This window comes from Telmatherina bonti (genome assembly GCF_933228915.1).
Source record: "Telmatherina bonti genome assembly, chromosome: 23".
Taxonomy (NCBI): Eukaryota; Metazoa; Chordata; class Actinopteri; order Atheriniformes; family Telmatherinidae; genus Telmatherina; species Telmatherina bonti.
Window position 1 is genome coordinate 12,631,441 of NC_136632.1, and position 21,774 is coordinate 12,653,214.

The following is a 21,774-nucleotide window of genomic DNA, read 5'->3' on the forward strand; positions in this document are numbered from 1 at the left end:
CCTGTGGGTCCCACTTTGGGCACCCCTGCTCTACCCACTATATATTCTGAATAACTTTTCATTTTTTACATTACAGTTTAATTGACTCACAATAATATATTTAAATGTTTTTGTGATTACTTGGTTTTATAAAAGTTTAATAAATGGCTATATATTGATATATCTGTATAATAATTACAAGCAAACATAATTTTTAATGCAAAATCCTTGTCATATTCAAGGAAATATTCAGCCACTAATTAATGTATTACTGCAATACCTATCTGCCAAAACATTGCATTGAGGTGTAACACAATGCCAGCATTAAGACTAATAACCAAGAAGAAAAGTCATTGTTTTGACACTTACTTTACATCCCCTTTGATTAATATTTGTTCTTGCAGTCTACAATGTTCAGTCCAGAAGGGAAAGCTCTGTACTCAATCTGCCCTCAAAAGATGCTTTGCTACAGTTTTTTGTACCAACCAGATATTGGCAGTCTTGGGTTTCAAATGCATTCACTTGTTTATGCATTTCCTCATTTCATGGTACTGTCATTTCAGCTGTTACTGCATTAGTCGACAAAATCATGTTTTGGATAATTAAAAATGAAAGAATTCCTTGATTAATAATAAATGAAAGGCCATTCAGATTATATGTCAAACACTGAGGGAGTCAGACATCTCTACACACCATCTTGATTCTGACTTTGCAGTTTTTAAACTGATGAGTATTCCCACCTTTATATGGCTTTAAATCACTCTTTCCACCTCTGAATCATAAAATAATTCAATGTGATCACTTTCACATGATCTGTAAAAGTGTAATAAGGGAATGTTGTGGCCTGAAAGGATTTCACACAACATTAACCATCAATGCATGGAAAGGAAATGTTGCAAATTAACTGCAAAAAGCATACAAAAAATAAAAAATAAAAATAATAAAAAATCCAGTTTAAGCTACAATAACATAACTATTTTTCAGTTTTACCATGTTCAGAAAATCTATGAGGTTGCAAGATATTTTAGCCACAAAGATGTTGGTAAAATGGGAAAAGACACAAGCATCATTAAAAGATCTACCAGACGAACTACTGAAAGTGGTCCAAGATGCATTGATGGATAAAAGTGACTTCTGATAATGTAGGTGTAAGGAGCACACCAGCAAGACGGATTAATGGTATGAATAGCTATTTTAAATGAGCTATTCAGTCTTTGGAGGACACTTGAATGAAGTATTATATGACAAAGTCAAAATGACCATTGCATGCTCTAAGTCACTTGGCTAAACTCCAAAGGGCTAAAAAAATGACTGAATAGTAACATACCTTCCCTCTTTCAGCTGAATTAAAAACTTGTGAGCCGTTTTTAAATACAAAATCAATTGGAAGATGAACATCACTGGGAGACAGGCTGCAAACACTGATGAAAAACAGATCAATGATAGTCTCATTACAAGAGGAATTATTGATCGTTAGGCAGCCACTTTTGGTTATTATTTTAGAGAAGTCAGTTTTGAAAATAAAAAGGAAAAAAAATATCTGCTATAGGCCTATTATTGCAAATCAAATGTACACATATACACAAACATAAAATGAAAATGAACATTTCATAGAAAATCGAGAAGTAGTGACATTAATATTTCAGATAATCATTATTATTCAAATGAAGACGCTTAAAAGTGGTAATGAAGGGTTAAGTAACCATGTCACACCGGTGTGAAGTGCCTGGCGCAGTGACGGAGACACCCAGGTCGGTGAGAGATTCCGACCCTCTGGACGGACGCCTTCCCCGGCCAATAGGAGCGGTCTTCCCGCTTGTGTGATCCCGCAAGAAGGAGGGACTGTCGCTGGGACAGCGTGCTGTTTCCGCACGTCAATACAACTATAAGTGAAGAGGAAGTAGAAGTTAGTTAAAGCTGATATGAACTGCTTTGACAGCACTGCTTTCGGTATTTGCATGAAGCCAAAGTTAGCATGAAGATGTTTCGGTCACGTGATGTCATGCCTGAACGGATACTAGCTACACGGTGTTGCTTTTTCTGAAAGAAACACTGCTTCTGTTTTGGAAAGAATTTTGCACTGGAAAACAAAGGAACCATAGAAAATGCTGAAGTTGAAGCAGAAGTTTGACCTAAACAGAGATGTGGTGTCTGACATCCTCAGGAAAGAGGCGTCGGTCTGCAGGGTGAAAGGTGAGGCGTTCAGGTGCTCACAGAGCCTGTTGAACAGCTAAACTACAAGCAACAGGTTCAAGTGAGACTATTTTAGGAAATATCTTTATAATTATGTAAAATGTACACATACGTTAGGAAAACCCTTTTGTAACCAAACTTTTTTTTTTTTTTTTTTTTTTTTTTTTTTAAAAGAAAGATTCATATAAATCACAGTTCCCGTGATTTTTACAGTTTTCCATTTTCAACAGCAGGTGGCGCCATTTCACTACTTTTTCTTTAATAGCTACTGGTACACAATAAGGGGCAGACTCGTTCTGAAATGCATATTAACATGTAATTACATTAATACGTGGAAACAGATACTATATATATATATATATATATATATATATATATATATATATATATATATATATATATATATATATATATATATACATATATATTTATTTACATATGGGGGTAAAATAATCCTGCTGTACCTCCAGAATATACTGAAGCTGTGGACACTTGCATTCTGAACACTGAGTGTGATGGGGGCGTCCTTTATTCCTGGAAGGTAAGTGTTTTGTGAAAGACTATAGATCACATATTCCATATTCAAATCCCAGATTCTGTGTTTCTAAAGTAGCTCTGCAATCCATCTTTAAACGGACTTACATGCACACAAAATACTCCCGTTTCATTTAGCTATGAATCAGTTTGACACATATTGGTACATTTGAAAACTTTCCTGGTTTTAAAAAGTAAATTTCTGTGTGCTGAGTCCTCTGCACTTCATACATTTTTAATAACAGGTCCTCTGAAGACTGCACGGCTGCAGGAGGTTAAAGAGAGAGTGCAGAGTGCAAAGACTGAAACTAATCGCCTTTTTAGAGCCAGGTTCACAGTTTTATGCATGCCTGACTATGCTTCGGGTTTTTGAGCAGACCTTCTCTATTTAATCTTCTTTTTTTCAAAAATGTGGTGTAACACTGGTTTGAAGTAAGGCTTGTCTGGTCAGGATAATGAGGTAATTAAGTAGGGTAACTCATTCTGGCCTGATCAGGATTATCTGTCAGAGTGAGTTTGGAGTTTGATAAATATAATGACACACAACCCAACTTAAGACTTCTTCTCTGTTCTGCTCTGGCAGGGAGTAACAGGAACCACCAGGATTGGGAAGTATGACTCCAACACTAAACAAAATAAGGTACTGATTGTATCTACGCTGCCTGGCTAAAAAAGTCGCCACCTGGATCTAACTCAGCAAATTGGTATTATTATTGGATAATAACTGCATGGGTGATTGTCTTCCAGCTGGGAGCAAGTTATTTAACCCCAACTGATGCAACAAATAGCAACCATGTGGAAAGACACATCCTGTGGCCGGGGTCTGTTTAAGAAGGGTCAAATCACTGGCATGCATCAAGCAGAGAAAACATCAAAGGAGATGCAGAAACGACTAAAACTGGGTTAAGAACTGTCCAACGCATTGCTAAAAACTGAAAGGATAGTGGGAAACCATCATCTTCCTGGAAGAAATGGGGTTGGCAAACTGTCCTGTTGATAGTGATTGGTCATCACCTACACGGAAGAAAAACAACAGTAGAACTCAGGGCTTAAGTAGAAGTTAAGGACTATAAAGACTGCAGTTTGATGAGTCTTGATTTAAAGGTGGAATATGTAAGATTTTCAATATTTTCAAAATAAATTAACTAATAAAATAACTACAATCATTATTAGAAAGTTTTTTGAATATGTAGGTTCCAGTCTGTCCTTATTTGATGCGTTATTAAATTACAAGTTTAATTAATGACAAATGACAAAAAGCACTTTTTTTTTTTTTTACTGGTAGGCAAACATTTAAGAAGGGTCTTTATCATTAATTAAACTTGTAATTTAATAACACATCAAAAATGGACAGGCTGGAACCTACATGTTTAAAAAAAACTATCTAATTATGATTGTAGTTATTTTTTTAGTTAATTTATTTTGAAAATATTGAAAATCTTACATACTCCACCTTTAAGCTGCTCCAGAGTGATGGGCATATCAAGGTGAGAAGAGAGGCAGATGAAGTGATGCAGCCATCATGCCTAATTCCTTCTGTAAAAACCTGCAGAGGTAGTCTATGATCCCCAACTGGGCTTGGTCAGGTCTGGGTTCAGCAACATTATGTGGCCAAAGAATAAAGTCAGCTAGCTACTTACACATAAGCAGGTTTTTTGATGTATTCCCAACCATTTTGCCCCCTCCTATATAACGTGTTGATGTTTGTGATATATAAAATTGGTCATCTTTCGGCAATCCTATAAGGCTAGAAAACTATATAAAATAAGGATGATAAAGTAGTTTTGGTAAATTCGACTCTTGACTTTGAAAAGACACCTACATTCCTAAAATCAGCGTCTCTCATTGACATAATGCCAAATTCAGGCCTTTAATATAATAATGTGTGATAACTTTGTTGTACGTACAGTAATGCAGTAAATATGAGCACATTAATTCCACAGATTAATTTCTTTGCATCGGCGACTTTTGTTTTGGCCAGGCAGTGTATGATGTTCCTTTTTTTCCTTCAACACTGCAGATTTGTACTTTTTGTGTGTGCGGCTGCATCCTCACACATTCATTCCCAGGTGTTCTCCCCTCCAACAGCTCCTGTACACTTTTGACAAGCAGGTGTGTGTCAGCAGCTGCTCCCTGAACAAAGAGGAGACGCTGTTAGGTGAGCCCCTGTCATGTATATTTAAAGACTTATTGGCAGCAGATGCTGTTAAAACTTTTTTTTCTTGACCTCAAAATCAAAAATATATGCGCCTTGGGAGGAATTTGGTTGTATAAGAATATGATTTTGCAATTCAAGAAGCTGTTAATACCAAACTAGAGATGCAGTTTTAGTAGACTCACTGCGGTTTTTGTGCAAATCAGACATGAACATAGTCACATGCTTGCTTTTTCTCCACTGTCAGCTGTTAGCTTGGTACAAAATACCAGAGGGGAAGAGCGCCTCAAACCAAGTAACACCTAATTTCTTCTTATCAACAATTTCAACTTTCCGTTTTTAGTTTTTTTTAAACAATTTCTGACAGAATTTTCTAATTTTGACTAAAACCCTCTTTATGCATTTTGCAGTATCCAAGTGTCTAACTCTCTTGATTGAAATCCACCCGATAAACAACACAAAAGTCCTGAAGGCAGTGGACTGCAGAGTCAAAGTGCAGGTAGAATGTATATATGTGTGTGCGTGTGTGTGTGTGTGTGTGTGTGTGTGTGTGTGTGTGTGTGTGTGAGTTGGGAAAGTTGTTCATGCTGGTTTTATTCGGGTTTTACAGCAGCGACAAGCTGACACTGCAGTTACTCTGTATCTCAACTAGAGTGTGTAAATGTAATATATGAGCTCTTGCTGCATCTCTTTTATTTTGTTTTCCCCACTGTTTGTTTTTCAATCCTATTTTCTCAGGGGTTTCATTTTTATAAACAGTTAAATATTATTTAATTAAATGTGAAAGTTGGCAAACTGATTATTTAGTAATTCAGACAGTTAGCATGACTGTGTGAAAAGAATTGTGATATTTGGCCAGAAGTTAGAGGCAAAAGGTTGAATTGGTGATGAGGTAAACAAGTTTGGGTTGGGTTTTTTTTTTTTTGTTTAATTATTATAATTGTTTTTTTTTTTTTGTAGATGATTTTTTTAAAAATAAATTTTGATTGTATAAAGCAAACCTGATGCAACCTCATTCAGAAAGCTGAACTTCACAAGTTAAAGAAATGTCAGGATTTTTATATTCTACAAGATTTACAACATTTTAAAATTTCATTATTACCAATAAACACACTAATATATCTGCTTGAATCTGAGGCATGCTTTCAGAAGGAATCTTTATACTTTATGATTAAATGTTCAAAAACTAGCAGCTAAGTCATGTCTGTCCAGTGGTCAGTCAATTTTCCTCTTCAGGAAATGTGGGATTGAAATGGTTGAAGTCCCAGATCATGCAAGAACTGGACTGAAAATCAGCAGTAAAGGGTCCTGTAAAGTCATGAATCTCAGATGAAGCACAGATCTCAGCATTATTGAAACATTGTGAAATCAACTTGGCAGCAAACATCCAAAGAAGGGCTTTGAAGCGTCAGTCAAGAAACCAGGAAAACTATTTCTTCAGGCAACATAAAAAAAGTTACAAAGGAAGATGTCTAAGAAAATGGCCATACTCACACAAACCTAACGCAGAAGGAAAATTCTGTTTGGCTGATTATTTCTCTTCTTTAATAACACCATTGTTAAATGGAACAATGTAAAATGTTCTCCTTCTCCCTCTGCTGCCAGGTGTGTGGCAGTCAGAGATTCATGACTGACATCTGATTGACACCTGATCCGCACAGCCAGCCAGTGATGAGCCCATATCGCTCGAATTCTTGTTTTTGTCCTCTTAAGATGACACCAATCTCTCCCCACGGAGCCAGGACCATTTGAGACTACCTTCGTTTATTTACTTTCAGCTCTTTAGAATCGTTCAATCTCTGTTTTTCACCTTTTATACAGCGTTTTCATTTAATTAAATTCCACTTATTTCTTGTTCCCTGCTAATATGGAAAAAAGAAAGTTGTCTGAAGGCTTTGGGACCTTTCCCACACTGTATGTGGCGTGTTTTTAAGTGCTCAGTAAGTCTAAGAAAAAAAAATTACAAATGTTTACAACCTTCTCAGGCCCTCATGACTGATGCCTCTGGCCTTTTTATTTTCCTGCGAGATACCAGAGACCGCTGATTTAGTTTATCTCCTTTCTTAGTTTCTCCATCAAGAAACTGACAGGAGATCAGTGCTGGAGAGCCATCTGCTGTTGTTTGCTGAAGATGGATGTAAGTCCCTCTGCCTTCATGCTTTTCCGCTTGTCTTGTTTGTCACTTGTATTCATTAATCTGGGGGGAAAAAAAATGCAGAAAGAGAAGGAAAAAAAAATAGATCGGAACAGGTCTCAGTTTCTTGATTATCCTCCTCTGTGTTTCAGATGTGGATCTCTACCATGTGCTGTTGAGCAAACAGGAGGGTTACAGAGTGGTGAGTGACACGCTTGATGAAGAAAATCTTTGTTAGATCGGCTGAAGACGCCATGCGGCAGTTTTGAGTCGCAAAGAGAGCACATGGTTAACAATTAGTGTGTAAAACAGCTGGATTTACATAACCTTAGTGCAAGGAACACATCTACAGGATACAGAGCGTGCTATCCTCCAGAGGAGCTTCGCATTAAGAATTCATTGAGTCTGCACAGCTGAATATGAATGTGTTTGTGTGCACCAGGTGATGGCAAATCCTGAGCATTTGTCCAAAACAGCAGAAAGAATCGTAGAGGATTTCTGCTGGGTCCAGTGGGACGGACACATGCAGAGGCTCTACTATCTCACACTCAGGGTGAGGCATGCAGATACATCAGAACGACGCCGTATACATGCATATTCATCCGTATGGCTTTGAATAATGTAAGATTTTACAGGAAAAGTTTCTGCTGCGGTGCATTCAGTTCTTCCCAAACCATAACTGTGAAACGGTGGTATGTAATCTATAATTCTTGGAGTCATTTTGTCATTTATTCTTTCACTTTGGAGTAATGCAACATGCTTGCTGTTGTTGTCGAACAGCTGGAGCTCCTGTTAGGTTTGCCGGCGAGTTCTTTCCGCACAGTCAAGTAAGGAGATGTGTATGTTCTGTATCGATGTGAATGTTAAATTAAATTTTGCTTCATGGTTTCGAAACTTTGAAAGCACTTCTTTGTGTGCGTCTCGCCAACAGGTTTGTAAATCTGGGTTTCGACCATTATCACGGCGAAAAACCAGAGCAGGAGCTTGTTCGGATGCAGGTGTTCACAAACAGAATAGGTAACCCAGTTCCTCACATCTGGACGGGTTTAACAGCTGTAAATAGAGTGATTTAGGACTTCTGTGACTAATTCTGTATGTTTCTGTGTTTTGTATTTCTGGGTGAAAACAAGAAAGTAAGTCTGCATCATGGCATGCAGTGTGACATAATCTGTTGTACATGATAACGCAAAATGCAAACGGTTCATTTGAGCACAGATCAGCACGTCATCATCATCCAATAACAGCAATGGTTCACTGATCACACTCGTAAGGAGTTTTGTTCAAAGTAATCGTTGCTTTTCTAAATTCTAAAAATAAAGACAACTGAATCAAGCAGGTATGATCAGAATATTATACTTGATTATCTATTTACGGTCACGGATTGTGGTGGTGTGGACCCAAATGCAGGAACAGAGAGGCAGGAAGGCCAAGGAAGTGCTGACAGTAATGTTTTGATAAATAGAAGAGCGGAACCAGCAAGTGAGAACAGAAACCAGGGGGTATAAATCCAGGGAAAACAACAAGACACGGGTGTAACTGATAAGCTAAATGAATCCAGGTAAACTAGTGAACTGGAAACAAGGCTAGATAGAAATCACAACTACGAAATAAAACAGGAATTAAGAACAATAGAAACATAAGTCACACATCATGACATTTACTTGTATGAATGATCCAATAATACACTATAATAATAGTGGCAGAAGTATGGGGATGTCTAGAATTTATTGTTAGAAAGTTAAAGTTGTACAACTTTATTTTAAACAACAAGTATTTATAAACACAGGATCAAGACTATGGAGGTTGTGAATGTCATTCATTCATTAATTTTCTTAGCCGCCAAATCCAGTTACGTGTTGCGGGGAAGTTGGAGCCTATCCCAGTAAAAACTGGGCGAGAGGCAGGGTAATTTAATTTCAATTCTGATTTTATTATGGATTCAGACTCTGATCAATACAGAGATTTAATTTAAAAAAAAAAGTAATTGTTTTATTATTGATAGCATAAATCGTGTGTGGTTGTTAATGTTGATATAAGGTGGAATCACATACACAGGCCCTGGCAGGGAACTAGCCTTTATTTGTGAAATAACAGCAAATCCAGTGGGGGATTTTACAAGCTGCACACCTGTCGACCTGAATGCATTCAGGAATCCATAAAAAGAATTTAAAAAAGCCTGTTTTTCTATGTGCAACCAGCACTGGGTATTCTCACATCAATTCCTGTTAGGAACTAGGCTTGTTTAAACAACCCCAGCCTTTATTATGGCATACAGAGATGAAATGGGAAAGTTCATCCGGCATCTCCCTGAGAGTTTAGACTTCACCAGCGCACAGTCTGACAGATTATGTACCAATACAAGGAATTCAGAGACTCTTTCCAGGAGTAAGATGAGTGATCTTTGAGTATGACTACAAAGAAAGTCAAGTAACTCGACTGTAAGCATCCACTTTTCTCTCTTAAAGGATACTTACAAAAAAATTAGGCTAATGTTTTTTTTGCATCGCCAATTCAGAGCTGAAACTGTTCTGTAGAAACAATGGGCAGACTAATCAGCAGTCACCAGAGCACATGTAATTATTACTGGACAAGTAACACCAGACACTAAAACCAAAGATTCACATTAGAGCTGCACAATATGTCGTCATTGCAATTTATGTATGTTCAATAGTCACGTCGCAGGTCCTGCAATGTAGGAGCAAAGGAACACATTGTGTTAATTTGTCCATCTGTCCATTAACGGGCTGCAGGCGTGGAGGGGGAGCCTGTCCATTTATGTTTACAAGCAGTTTGTAAATGAAATATGATAGAACAAAACATTTACTCAGGTCCGAGCACAAGGAATGCAAGGAAACCTGCAAATGCAGACACGAACAATACTTGTAAAATTCACAAAAAGTTGTAGGGCAGGAGTGCTGCGTAACTCAAAGACCTGTGAAAGTTTGTTGAAAATATCTATATTTTTCAAAATTGCAATATATATTAAAAAAAAAAAAAAAAAAAAAAAAAAAAATATATATATATATATATATATATTTTATTTATTTATTTTTTTTTTTCAAAATTGCAATATATATTAAAAAAAAAATAAAAAAATAAAAATAAAATATATATATATATATATATATATGTATATATATATGTATATATATATATATATATATATATATATATATATATATATATATATATATATATATATATATTTATGTATGTATATATATATGTATGTGCAAGGTGCAAGGTTAGAAAAAAAAAACATTTTTCCTACTATCCTGCAGCTGTAATTCTCATACTTTGGTCAATCAGGATAATTAATATTGGGTCACTTTTTCTCAGTAAAAACTAGCAAATTCAAAAAGTCTAAACTGTTAACATCAGCGATTTAAAGTCTTGTGTGTAAATCTGATGCTGCTGTCGGTCAGAGATGTACAAATCTATTGAAGATTCACAAACTTTCTACCTACACAGGACACTTTGTGATAAATACACAGTGTATTTAAACATAACACAGCCTGACCGATGTGAAATAATTAAAATTGGCTTGTTTGATTCGTTAATTTAAAAGCTGATTGAAGCACGATGTGATTTTTTTTCTGCATGACTGCTGATGCTGTCTGTGTCAGATGACTGCAAATGTTGAATTACTTTATGTGTCAACTTATTTAATTAATGTAATTAATTTTACTTATGTAATTAATTCTCCTTTATGACTAAATGTGTGACCCATAACCACTGCTTACTGTTGTTTACTTTTAGGAAGTATGTGTGTGTGTTACAGCCACCTACTAAAAGATCGACAGGAACTGATTTACACTCTGGTTTTAGTTCATCAAGGTAATGAATGAATATTTAGCGTGTGATCTCCTAATACCATACTTTGGTGCACATGGTAAAAAAGACTACTTCCTTTTACATCTTGTAGACTGCAGCAAGACGTTCAGAGTATCTCTAAGCAACGAGGAACCAGCGCTGAAATCCACACAGCTCCACCCGCTCTTCCTCCCTATAGGTTATTGCGCACACAGACACATGCACCACAGGGATACACACTCAACAAAATACTTATAATTCCAGCCACGCAGGTAGGTTTGTAAATTTGACTACCAAACGTGTGTTTGCTACTCATACATTCAAATCAGAAGCACAGTCAAACCCATACAAATGAACGTGTGTATCCTCAGAGTTTGCATAAGGCATACCAACATGTACCCCAGATGGTGATGCTGTGTTTTTATATCTAGGCTACTACATCCTGGTGTATCTGCAGGGTTATTTCCTCCATTGCATCAACACCAGGCAGCAGGAGATGCTCTGCCACTCCCTCTTCCTTACAGGTAACATACAGTTCTCCATTGTACATGCTTGCTTTCTTTCACATTGTAAATACACTGTTTCTGTCAGTGAGAGGATATACTTCAAGTATGTCTCTGTGGCTTTTTTTCTCGATCCCAACAACATTAAGGTCATGATGCGACCTTAGGCTTGCAGTATCAGGCAGCTGACGTTACCGTGCTGCACGCGGAGGAACAGGCTATTGGCTGTCTGTTGCATCTGGCCAGTGGGAGAATCCACACTGCTGAGCTCAGCCCTGCTTACCTGCTTCAGATACTGCGATCCACACGTTCCAGGTGAGTGTGATTCGGAGCTTTTGAGGAAAAGAAGGTGCTGTTGTTTTGATGTCAAATACATGTATATAGAAAGAGAAGGAAGGAAAAAAGCATAGGTTAATATAGGTATAGAAGAGGCAAGCAGACAGGGAAGGAGAGTTTTATGTGCATTTCTTTGCACAGACACTTTGGATTGAGCCAAAGCTTGATAAAGATGCAGCAGTGGCCTGTTTGCTGTTTATCTTCTGTTCACTTGTTCCCTTTACCAACTTAAATCCATTTTCTCATAAGGACATACATCAAAATACCTAACTTGTTGGCTATGTGCCTGTGTGTCTGCCTCTGTGTCTGTGGTTAAGTCTTTTAAAGGTAAGTTTGTTGCTTTTGTCCTTTTCCCAAGGTGTCCCAGCAGTAAGACTGACCCCCAGCGCCTGGCTGCCCTCCACTGCCTGCTGATTTACATGGGAAAGGACCCAAACCTGGAGCTGAAGGTGCAGATGCGGACAGAATAATGGAGTGTGTGGAGCAAAGATATTGACCTTTAAAGCGAAGTCCACGTCCATTGAGCTAACAGTGCATGTCGATTCGAAACATTATTTTTTTTTGGTGAACATGAAAATCAAGAAAAGCAAATACATTGACTGTCGCTCGGTTTAAAAAAAAAAAAAAGAAAGAACACAAGATCAATATGCTCTCCTTGTGGTAGAGAGAATACAGTAGAGGATGTGACAGAGTAACGAAGCAAGAAAAAAAAAAAAAAAGGAGAAATCTGTCAGAGTGTGCAGCTACATATTTCCCAATGTACAGACCTAAGTCACTGTCTGGCACTTTCCCTAAAGGAAAATTGATGCACAGCTAAGAATGATTAATGGATCCAGGTAAAACCTGCACTCTCTCTGCACTTCTGTGTTAATGCTGTAGGTGTCAACCTTGAGTTAGAAGTGAGCTGCTGAAGACAGAGAAAGAAAAGACATAGTACTGTAATAAAATAGAAGACAAGAGAAGACAAGTGAGATGAAAACCGAGTCAAAGACAGAAAAGAGGAGGTTTTGTTCGGTACTGTGCTGACTATGAATAAGTCTCTATTAGTGTTACATCTAAAATAAGATGTTCCAGCCGCTCCGATAGAGTGCAATGAATTATTTCTTTAAAGGTTAAATGAGTCACCAACCTCATTAGTGCAGCTGGCACTGGGAAACAGGTCTCTACGCACAGCTTTTGTAGTCTTTGTAGTTCTGTTAGTGGGATCAGCCGCACCAGAGGTAGTGGCTTTAATAAAGGTGATTGCTCATTAACATTTTTCTTTGTCCATAGAAGATTATAACTTCCAAGAAAATGCCATCCAAATCTGGTTTTCCCACTCCTCCTTTTGCTTCCATTGTATGTTATGATTAGTATTAAGTTAGATCTTTATGGGCTGAATTGACTTGTGGCAAAACCATATTTATTCCATGCATAGAGGTGAGATTTACAGGATTAAAGTCATGATCATTGTAGTTTCATGTCATTGTGATACAAACGACAGTTAGCATACAGTGCCAGCTTCCTATCAGCAGCTGGCACTGTTATATTACTTGCTCTGAACACAACACTTGAAGCTGAAGGGAATGTCTCTTGCTTTCCAGGTATTTCCTCATTATTTAAAATGTTTTATGAAACTGTTTAGCTATGGCCTGAAAAAAAAGCCATGTGAGGGTCATTGGTGTTCTTCCATTCAAAACCATGAATGTCTTCAGATTAGATGTAAAAAAACAGCGATCACATTTGCTTTCCTGCTTCAGATTACTTACAAATCTCCGTTCCATTATTTTTGTTTTTTTGTCTGAAATATTAAATCTGTGTATTGTTAGCTTAGCAAAAAGCCTGAAGGAAGATAGATAGGGTGTTTATATATATGGTAGTCAAAGCTTCACCTACTTGGTTAGGTTAAGTAAAGAATCACAAAGAGCACATTAATCTTGCGGGGGTTCAGGCTGCATAATCTCCTCCTTGTTTACAGAAATATCAGTTTATTTCCTAGATCCTACTTTATGCCCCTGTGTTTCCAGGATTTCGGTAGCAATAAGATATTTTAACAAAAGTAATACATTCATGGTATTACTCATGTTTTAAAACTCATTGATAAAATTAAAGTCAATGTTATGCATACTTTTTTATTTTAGGTTATGAAAATACTTGGTTGGGTTTTGACAAAAACTATTCAGTTAATGGTTGGGTTTAGGCCAGAAATGTAACTAGTTAATGTAGTAATTTGTTTAGGCCAAAATAATACATTGTTAGGTTTAGGCTACAAAGCTAATTATTTAACTAGGCCATCATGTACCAAGGTAATAGGTTGATTTAGTCTCTGGAAATACTTGTTTACTGTAAGAACATAGTACTATTCAGTTAATTGTTCCAAGTAAACACTGCAACTTCTTGGTTTAGGAAAGACAAGCCAAGGTCACCAGATAAATTATTCTAGGGTTACCCAACGCACTAAATGAACCGGGCTTTCATTTCTAACCTGAAAATATACCCAAGAAGATATTCTAAAGCAGCCTACCTTGCTTTTGGCACACAAAATTACCAAAGTTTCAGGCAAGCCTAAATATTTTGATGTGCTTTAAGCTAAGCTAACTAGCTTGAGGCTGTAGCTTCCTGCAGCACACTGACATAAAATGGTAAATATTCCCATCCCAGAAAGGAAACATTTGCTCAGTAGGAACATATTCCTGTAATGTGTTGAGAATAAATTAAAATCAACCATTCTGCAGTATTGACTGTCCACAATATGAGGAGCTGTAACACAGGGACTGTTAGCTTCTGCTGAACATCCCACACTATAAAGTAAAACCTGCCTCCTGTGTGTTCCTGTTATGCCTCCAGATTAATGAATGGCTGTGTGACAACGTGAACGCCTTTGAATCCTTTGATCAATTCCAGGAGTTCATTTTAGGTCAGTAGCAACGGAAATTTCCTGAGCAGCACTTGTTCTTCCTCCTAAAGTCTTGCTTTTGCATGTGTCTTTCAGCCTGTGGTTACCTGACTGCTTACATCTTGCCCACACAACCCTGAATTCTTTCATTATCTTTTTTTTTTTGACTCCTAAACTTTTCCTCAGACTTGTGCCAGGCATCCTACGCAGATCTGTACCGTTAGCAAATAAACTGACTTTTTCTCAGACCTTGGAGAGGTAATATGACAAGGATGGTTACGTCTAGCAGGCACAACGCATTTTTGTGTCCCAGCTTGTCATTTTTGCATTCTGTGAAAACTTCAAAATATTATTTCGCCCAAAGGAAACAACTAGCAGAGAATAGATGATTGCAAAGAAAATAAATAAATAAATAACTAAAGCACCTGGCTGATTACATTTGCATTTATTGCTGTTGAAGTTGCTGCTTTTCAAATGAACGGAGGTGTTATTGTGCAGAATAATACAACAAAAATGCAAATGAATAAATAAAACAATAAGTTCACCGTGCTCATTAAAAAATATGCTGTTTGCAGTGGGGGCATTTACTCAAGTGCCTCATTTGTCTTTGTGATTCGTTCAAGATAAAAAAAACGTCTATATTTTGTGTGTTCAAACACTTGGAAATAAGAATTCTACCAGTGCTTTATCTGTCTGTTTGCCTGTCTCTCTTTCTCCCTCTTAGCTTCTTTGTACAGAATAGGATATGAGAAGTCTCTCGGCTTGGATAAAGTCTTGCCATTCTCTTCTGTATTTGAAAAGGAGGTATCTCACACACACAGACACGTTATGCACACACTTTTGCATTTATGTATGCATAAAGGCATAAAGAGGAGCTGGCATGCCATCATGTATATTGATGCACTTTTGGGCCTAAAGAAGTACTGTTGGTGCATAAGTGCAGACTTTGGCCGGTTTTTCTGTTCCAGGATGTCCCGGTGTGTTTACTAGAGGTCCCTGGTGTGTTTTGTATGACTGAACAGCATATTGAAGCTGTCTTCAAAGGGAAGGTGAGGACACTTTTTTCTTGTTTCTCAATAAGCAACATGTATGACTTGTTTTTATCAGGTGTTACACTCCTTCATAGCACCTCCAGCAGGCCTCCTCTCTCCTCCACCTTGTCTTTTGTAGAATATTTTTTTCTGCTGTTGTGTTTTTTTCTTAAGATATTTAAATTTTTTTAATTGCTTATTAATGTCACCTCAAAACTACAGCAGGGTTTTACATATTCTGAGTCTGTGTGTGTATGCAGTTCAGATGCAAATATCCTCTGTAGTTATGTCCTTGCCTTGTCACTGTGGCGTTTCTGCGTAAATTGCCGTGCAGGCCAGGGGTCTCCAGGGTTTCTGGTCAGAGCTGCAGTGGAACACAGAGAGGACAAAAAGTCTGGACGCTGTTGCCAACCCCAGATACAGAACCTCACACATTCAGGATGACTGGCAAAAACTGGTGAGTTTGTTTGTTGCAAAAAAACAAAAACAAACAACAAAAAAAAAACCCATCTCCAAATCATTACAGCCACACTAGAAATGCTTGTTGGTGTGTAGGAGAGGAAAATGCGCCCGATGCGTGTCCTTGTCAGCATACCTGGGGGGTCTTTGTCAAATAATGGCAGCATACTCTCAGCCCTCCCATGATGGTTTTGTTGTTTCAGAAGTCCGAGAGGAGACCCTCCAGCCACATGAATCACTTGCAGGAGAACACAAAGAAGTAGGTCTGGTGGGGGGGGTGAATGCATGAGTGCTCCTCGGTACTATCTGTAAAAAAATACACATTTCTCTCTAATGAGGTGCTACAATGTCAGAATTGTAAACCTCAGAAGGCTCGCAGTCCCACAGTTTTATCATGGTAAGGTCGGTCGGTTGCTACTTTTTTGCTGTGCGCCCTAGTTTTTAACAGCATGAGCGGATTGGCCTGTTCAATAGTTTTTATAATCAAGTTGCATTTGAAATGACACAAATAGAAATAAGTAATAAGACCTGCTCAGCCCCCACCCACTCTGATTTATTTTCTGTTTAAGATCTAAACAAGTCCAACAAAACCTTAGTAAGCTGGGTTTTAAAGGTGGAATAAGTCCATCAACCAGTTCATAACACATTTTATTTAATATACCAACATAATTACATCTATAATGTTAAAATTAGACATAGTAATTAAATGGCCATATTGGTGAAGTGGGGTTCGACCCATTTTCTTTTAGTTGTTTCATGTATTTACGTTCCAGGGCCACTGTACTAGTCTGCTGTAAACCCACTGGGTCCTACGGGAAGATTGGAATGTTAAAAATGGCTCATTAGTTTATAAATTGGTGCTCTACAATCTAAACAGTGTTTTAAGCTGCAGGATGCTGCATATAAGACTGACTACAGCATGAAGCAGGCTTGCAGGGCTGCATACATTTAAAGCCTTTAATGCAAAAACACATTTAAAGCCCCAGTTATTATGCTTATAGTGGGATGAATGGAAATGTGGAACAGGGGTTTAGTTTAGTTTTCCATAAGCAAATGCAGAGCAAAATAGAAAACACTGGGTTCAAAGAACAACTGCATTTGTAAAAATGTCACAACATAGTTACTTTAATTCTGCAAACGCTTAACTCGCTTTGGAACCGACTTCTGTCTTTTCTGTCTTTTTACATTCTCTGTTAATTTAAAGGGAGACAAAATAAAATTATTATTATTTGCATGAATCTGAACATGAAATAGGATGTGTACAAACCCAGTTTAAAAAAAAGAGACAAAAAAGAATGACTTGCAAATCTCCCAAAACCATGTTTTATTTCCAGTTGAAAAGAAATAACATCAACAAATTAAACTGGGATACTTTACCAGTAATGGGGAAGATGAGCTCATTTTCAAATTGACTGTAGCATCACAGTTTTAAAAAAGTAAGAAATGGAGCAACAAAAAAAGTTGAAAAGTAATTAGCTCAATTTGACAACTAGTTAGACAAGTAAAAAGTCAGGAACACAACGGTATGCAGTAAAAAGAGCATCTTATAGGAGAGCATGTCAGATGTAGTGATGTAAAGAAGATCGCCAGTCTGCAACAAATGACATCTAAACATTATGGAACAGTTTTTTAAATGTTTTGCTGCCATCAGATTCAAATTAGATTCACCATGAAATGTTAAACCATCTCAGTTTCAAGATCTGACATATTATGTTCTTTTGAACTGAAAGATGGTTTTGTAGACATACATACATATATACATACATACACACACATACAAAAAGGAAAGAAAAAAAGATTCATAATAAATAAAATGATAATATTAAGTCATTATTTTAAGTTTAAAAAAAAGTGTCAGGAAGTGTCTTTTTTTGGGAATCCCACAATTTCTACTCCTTTTGGTTCATACATACTTAGCGAATTTAATATATATATATATATATATATATATATATATATATATATATATATATATATATATATATATATATATATATATATATGTATATATATATATATATATATATATATATATATATATATATATATGTATATATATATATATATCATTGTATTCTAAGAAAGTTGGTCAACTGAGTAAAATTAAACAAAAACACAAGTATTTATTATAAAAAAATTATAAGTAATATAAATAAATTATAAATATATGTGATATTATAAGTTCAGGGGTTTTTATATAGTCTATATATGCAGATTTGGGTTATGTATGTATATATATATATATATATATATATATATATATATATATATATATATATATATATATATATATATATATATATGTATATATATATATATATATATATATATATATATAAATATATACATATATATATATATATATATATATATATATATGTATATATATATATATATATATATATATATATACATACATACATAACCCAAATCTGCATATATAGACTATATAAAAACCCCTGAACTTATAATATCACATATATTCATAATTTATTTATATTACTTATAATTTTTTTATAATAAATACTTGTGTTTTTGTTTAATTTTACTCAGTTGACCAACTTTCTTAGAATACAATGAAGCATGAAAAAAAAAATCCACTTTATGTTTTGAAAAGACTCAGAAACAAGAAGCAGAAATGGAGATTTAATGACAGACATACCTGAATACACCAAATTACACAGACTTGTGTTCTGTTTGTGTCACAGATCAAACAAACACGCTGCTGCTTCTTAATTAGTTTCTGCTTCGGGCCAAACTCCAGAACCTGCTTGCAAATGTTTTTGCTTTCGTGGAATTAGTACTTTGTTTTTTGCTGCAGCTGTGGAACATTATCCGCTTAAAGCCTTAAAAAGTCAGACACATACGATAACGCTAACTTGATCAGTTGTTTTGATCGAGCTTTTCTTCCTGTTTTCTAGAGTTCTTTCAATGGTGGACACGTGGTGTCTTGGTAAGAATACCTGAACACACACACATGCACGCACAAGCATCGCTCCAGTGAAGCACGTGGTCGTGACACATGGAGTTTGTTGTAAAAAGAACAAAAGAAAAAAGAAAAAGAAAAGAGAAAGCTCACAACAACAAACTTTGCGTAGGTGTGTTTGGGTTTGTGTTTTCCTCCGAGGCAGAATTCTTCATCCCCACCAGAGAATTTGCTGAAACAAACCACCACGCTTTATTTATCTTGGATGGAGAAGTTGCAAAAGTGTGGTTGGAGGGAGGGAGGTGAGAAAAGGGGGAAAATGAAGTGAAAAAAAAAAGCACAGGAATACATGAACGTTGAAGAATGCTACAATTACGTAACCAAGAGGAGTCCGGTACTTCCCTCCTCTCTCTCATCCTCCTTTTCTGCCTTCTCATGACTGCAGCTGCTTTATGTCAGCCTGAACATGGGACCTTCCCTTACCTCAATCAGTCCACAAATATGATCTCATATTCGCACAACCCTCCTTAGATTCACTTGGAAATGCAAACACAGCTCTGTTTTCCTGCAATCATGTCCTTCCAAAACCATTAAATGACCACGCAAACCATAAACTGATTCATTTGCTATCACAAGATAAAACGTCTGTATTTGTTGGAAACAGATATTCATCTGAATTTGATCCTGTAAACACAATTCATGAATGTTGAGTCCATGAAAGGAAACCCCTGAAAATGTGCCTTTGTTAAAAAATAAAGTAAAAAATTGTGGAACATTAGACTGGTTATCAGGTTGTTTGGCAGCGTGACGGTTAAATGGTTTATAAACAGTGTCACAAAGAAGAATTATTTTTCTCAGTCCCACAAAAGTGGTCCACGCTCTTTGCAAATTTGCAAAGAATATGGAGATTTAGTTATTTTATTACATAAGGAGACTTTTGTGTGCTCATGGAAAATTTACTGTGATCTTCTGGGCTTCAAGCAGCAAAAAAGATTAAATAAAAACACTTTTTTACTCCTAAAATGTGTTGATGCTGCATTACATTACATTTGTAACACGTTTTAAGAGAGGACTATTAGAGTTTACATTGTTTTTGAAATTATGATGCATAACAGTATAATAAATAGGTTATAAATAACTGAAAAGATGCACCTGATGCATTTTTTGATTACATGGATAAAAAGAATATTTGTTAACATTGAACAAAGGCAGGATTTCATCTGAGGACACCATAATTGCCACGCAAAGTAGCTGTTCACATATATATTTATCTCTTTTCAAGATAATTTACTTAATTTTTTTATTAATCGTCTTATCTAAAAATACTGATTAATTTAACACTTTGGTCAGATTTTCATGCCTTCCTCTTCTTTTGGGTGCTGTAAATAAAACTTGCCATCTGTTTGCGCCACACCAGCCACCCGCACATCCTTTCCCATCACATTAATAAAGCTCCTCCATCGCTTTTCTCTGCACTTCTTCTCCGGCAGCTCCGTCATCAGCATCCTTCTTCACCCGGCCTCTCTCAGTCTGGACTGTCACTCCTGCTCGTCTCCAGCACACCCAGCCTCAGTCCACTAAATCCAAATCCACAAAGCTGTCAATAAAGATTAATGAGGCAATATTGGTGAAATAAAGTAGAAGTCTGTGAAGCTGTGTCAAGGATGCTGAAACTGCTTGCTGTCTGCAGATACTTAAGTGTATTATCGGAAGTTTGCCTTAGCCCTGATACAGCTTTTTATGTCTGTTTATATGTGGCATGTTACACTGTAACATCTAAAAGCCGGCAGATTGTGTGCCTGATCAAAGAGGGTCTGCATTAGCGTGAACTCATCCAGAGAAGCGAAGCTGAAACGTGGACCACATTTAAGAGAATGACATAAAACTGCAGACGCTCTCATTTGCACCGCAGGGTTGCCGCCTCCCAACCCTACAAGGTTCAGGGTGCATCTTTACAGTTAAAACACTCTAAAAAAGCAGCTATTGATCCTATTTATTCTTTTGTTAAAGACATAAATGGGTCAGATGTGGTTGGTTATTTTCCAATGTTACTGATAGCGTGTTTAATAATGTTAGAGCACCAACAAACCTGAGGCGACATGTCATGATCAGAATAGTGTATAGCTGCAGCATCAAAGGTTTCTTCAAACACCTCTTTTATGTGTTATTTTTCTTTTTTTTTTTTTTTACTCTCATCCATAGATAGGAAGCTGGTGCCACTTTTTCAGGAGGAAGACCATCAACAAAGGATGCTCATAGGCCTGGTGAGAGATAGAAAATGAAGGTTATTGGGATCATTCTTTTGCCTGTTCTGTGAAAAAAAAAAACCAACTGAACACTAAAATTGTCTCTAACTTCAGCCAACGTTGGACATGATCAGTGAACTGTCCTCTGTACTGGGATGGACATTTCTGCAGGATGAAGAGATCTGGAGCATCAAGAATCTTTCATTAGTTTGGAAAGCTTGGCTCTAAATAGTGACTTTTCTTGCAGGGAATATGAGCTCTAAAATGCAGACCTGATTTGATGCTCCAGATCTCTTTATTTGCACTTTATATGTGCAGAACACATATGCTTGATTTTTAGGGAATGCTTGGTGTGAAATACGGCTTTAAAGGGCAATGAAGTGGGGTTTTTTTTGTTTTCATTCCTGGAAATCCCAACTTTTGTGTTCATATTGCCATCATGCTGCCTTGCAGTTGATTCAATTGCAGGACTTACCATTTGTTTACATGTAAATAACCATTCATCAGCATCAAAGTAATTTTATTTCCTTTTTTATTTCCAACATGTATGTATGTATGTATATATATATATATATATATATATATATATA

At 36.5% G+C, this 21,774-nt stretch overlaps 1 protein-coding gene across 1 annotated transcript in view; it reads left to right on the forward strand.

Annotated features, from left to right (window-relative positions):
• Positions 1-1,891: 1,891 nt before the first annotated feature.
• The window catches only part of gsap (gamma-secretase activating protein), a 34,569-nt gene continuing 14,686 nt past the window's right edge, over positions 1,892-21,774 (forward strand). Inside the window, exons 1-24 of the mRNA XM_079262822.1 lie at positions 1,892-2,172; positions 2,643-2,713; positions 3,290-3,346; positions 4,795-4,864; positions 5,109-5,156; positions 5,272-5,360; positions 6,929-6,998; positions 7,148-7,197; positions 7,438-7,548; positions 7,631-7,687; positions 7,776-7,822; positions 7,927-8,012; positions 10,755-10,832; positions 10,921-11,007; positions 11,240-11,332; positions 11,461-11,626; positions 12,006-12,096; positions 14,474-14,543; positions 15,247-15,326; positions 15,491-15,571; positions 15,888-16,010; positions 16,216-16,271; positions 18,934-18,965; positions 21,141-21,202. Of these exons, the coding sequence (XP_079118948.1) occupies positions 2,085-2,172; positions 2,643-2,713; positions 3,290-3,346; positions 4,795-4,864; positions 5,109-5,156; positions 5,272-5,360; positions 6,929-6,998; positions 7,148-7,197; positions 7,438-7,548; positions 7,631-7,687; positions 7,776-7,822; positions 7,927-8,012; positions 10,755-10,832; positions 10,921-11,007; positions 11,240-11,332; positions 11,461-11,626; positions 12,006-12,096; positions 14,474-14,543; positions 15,247-15,326; positions 15,491-15,571; positions 15,888-16,010; positions 16,216-16,271; positions 18,934-18,965; positions 21,141-21,202 (1,863 nt within the window). The 5' untranslated portion in view covers positions 1,892-2,084. The remainder of the gene's footprint in view (positions 2,173-2,642; positions 2,714-3,289; positions 3,347-4,794; positions 4,865-5,108; positions 5,157-5,271; positions 5,361-6,928; positions 6,999-7,147; positions 7,198-7,437; positions 7,549-7,630; positions 7,688-7,775; positions 7,823-7,926; positions 8,013-10,754; positions 10,833-10,920; positions 11,008-11,239; positions 11,333-11,460; positions 11,627-12,005; positions 12,097-14,473; positions 14,544-15,246; positions 15,327-15,490; positions 15,572-15,887; positions 16,011-16,215; positions 16,272-18,933; positions 18,966-21,140; positions 21,203-21,774) is intronic.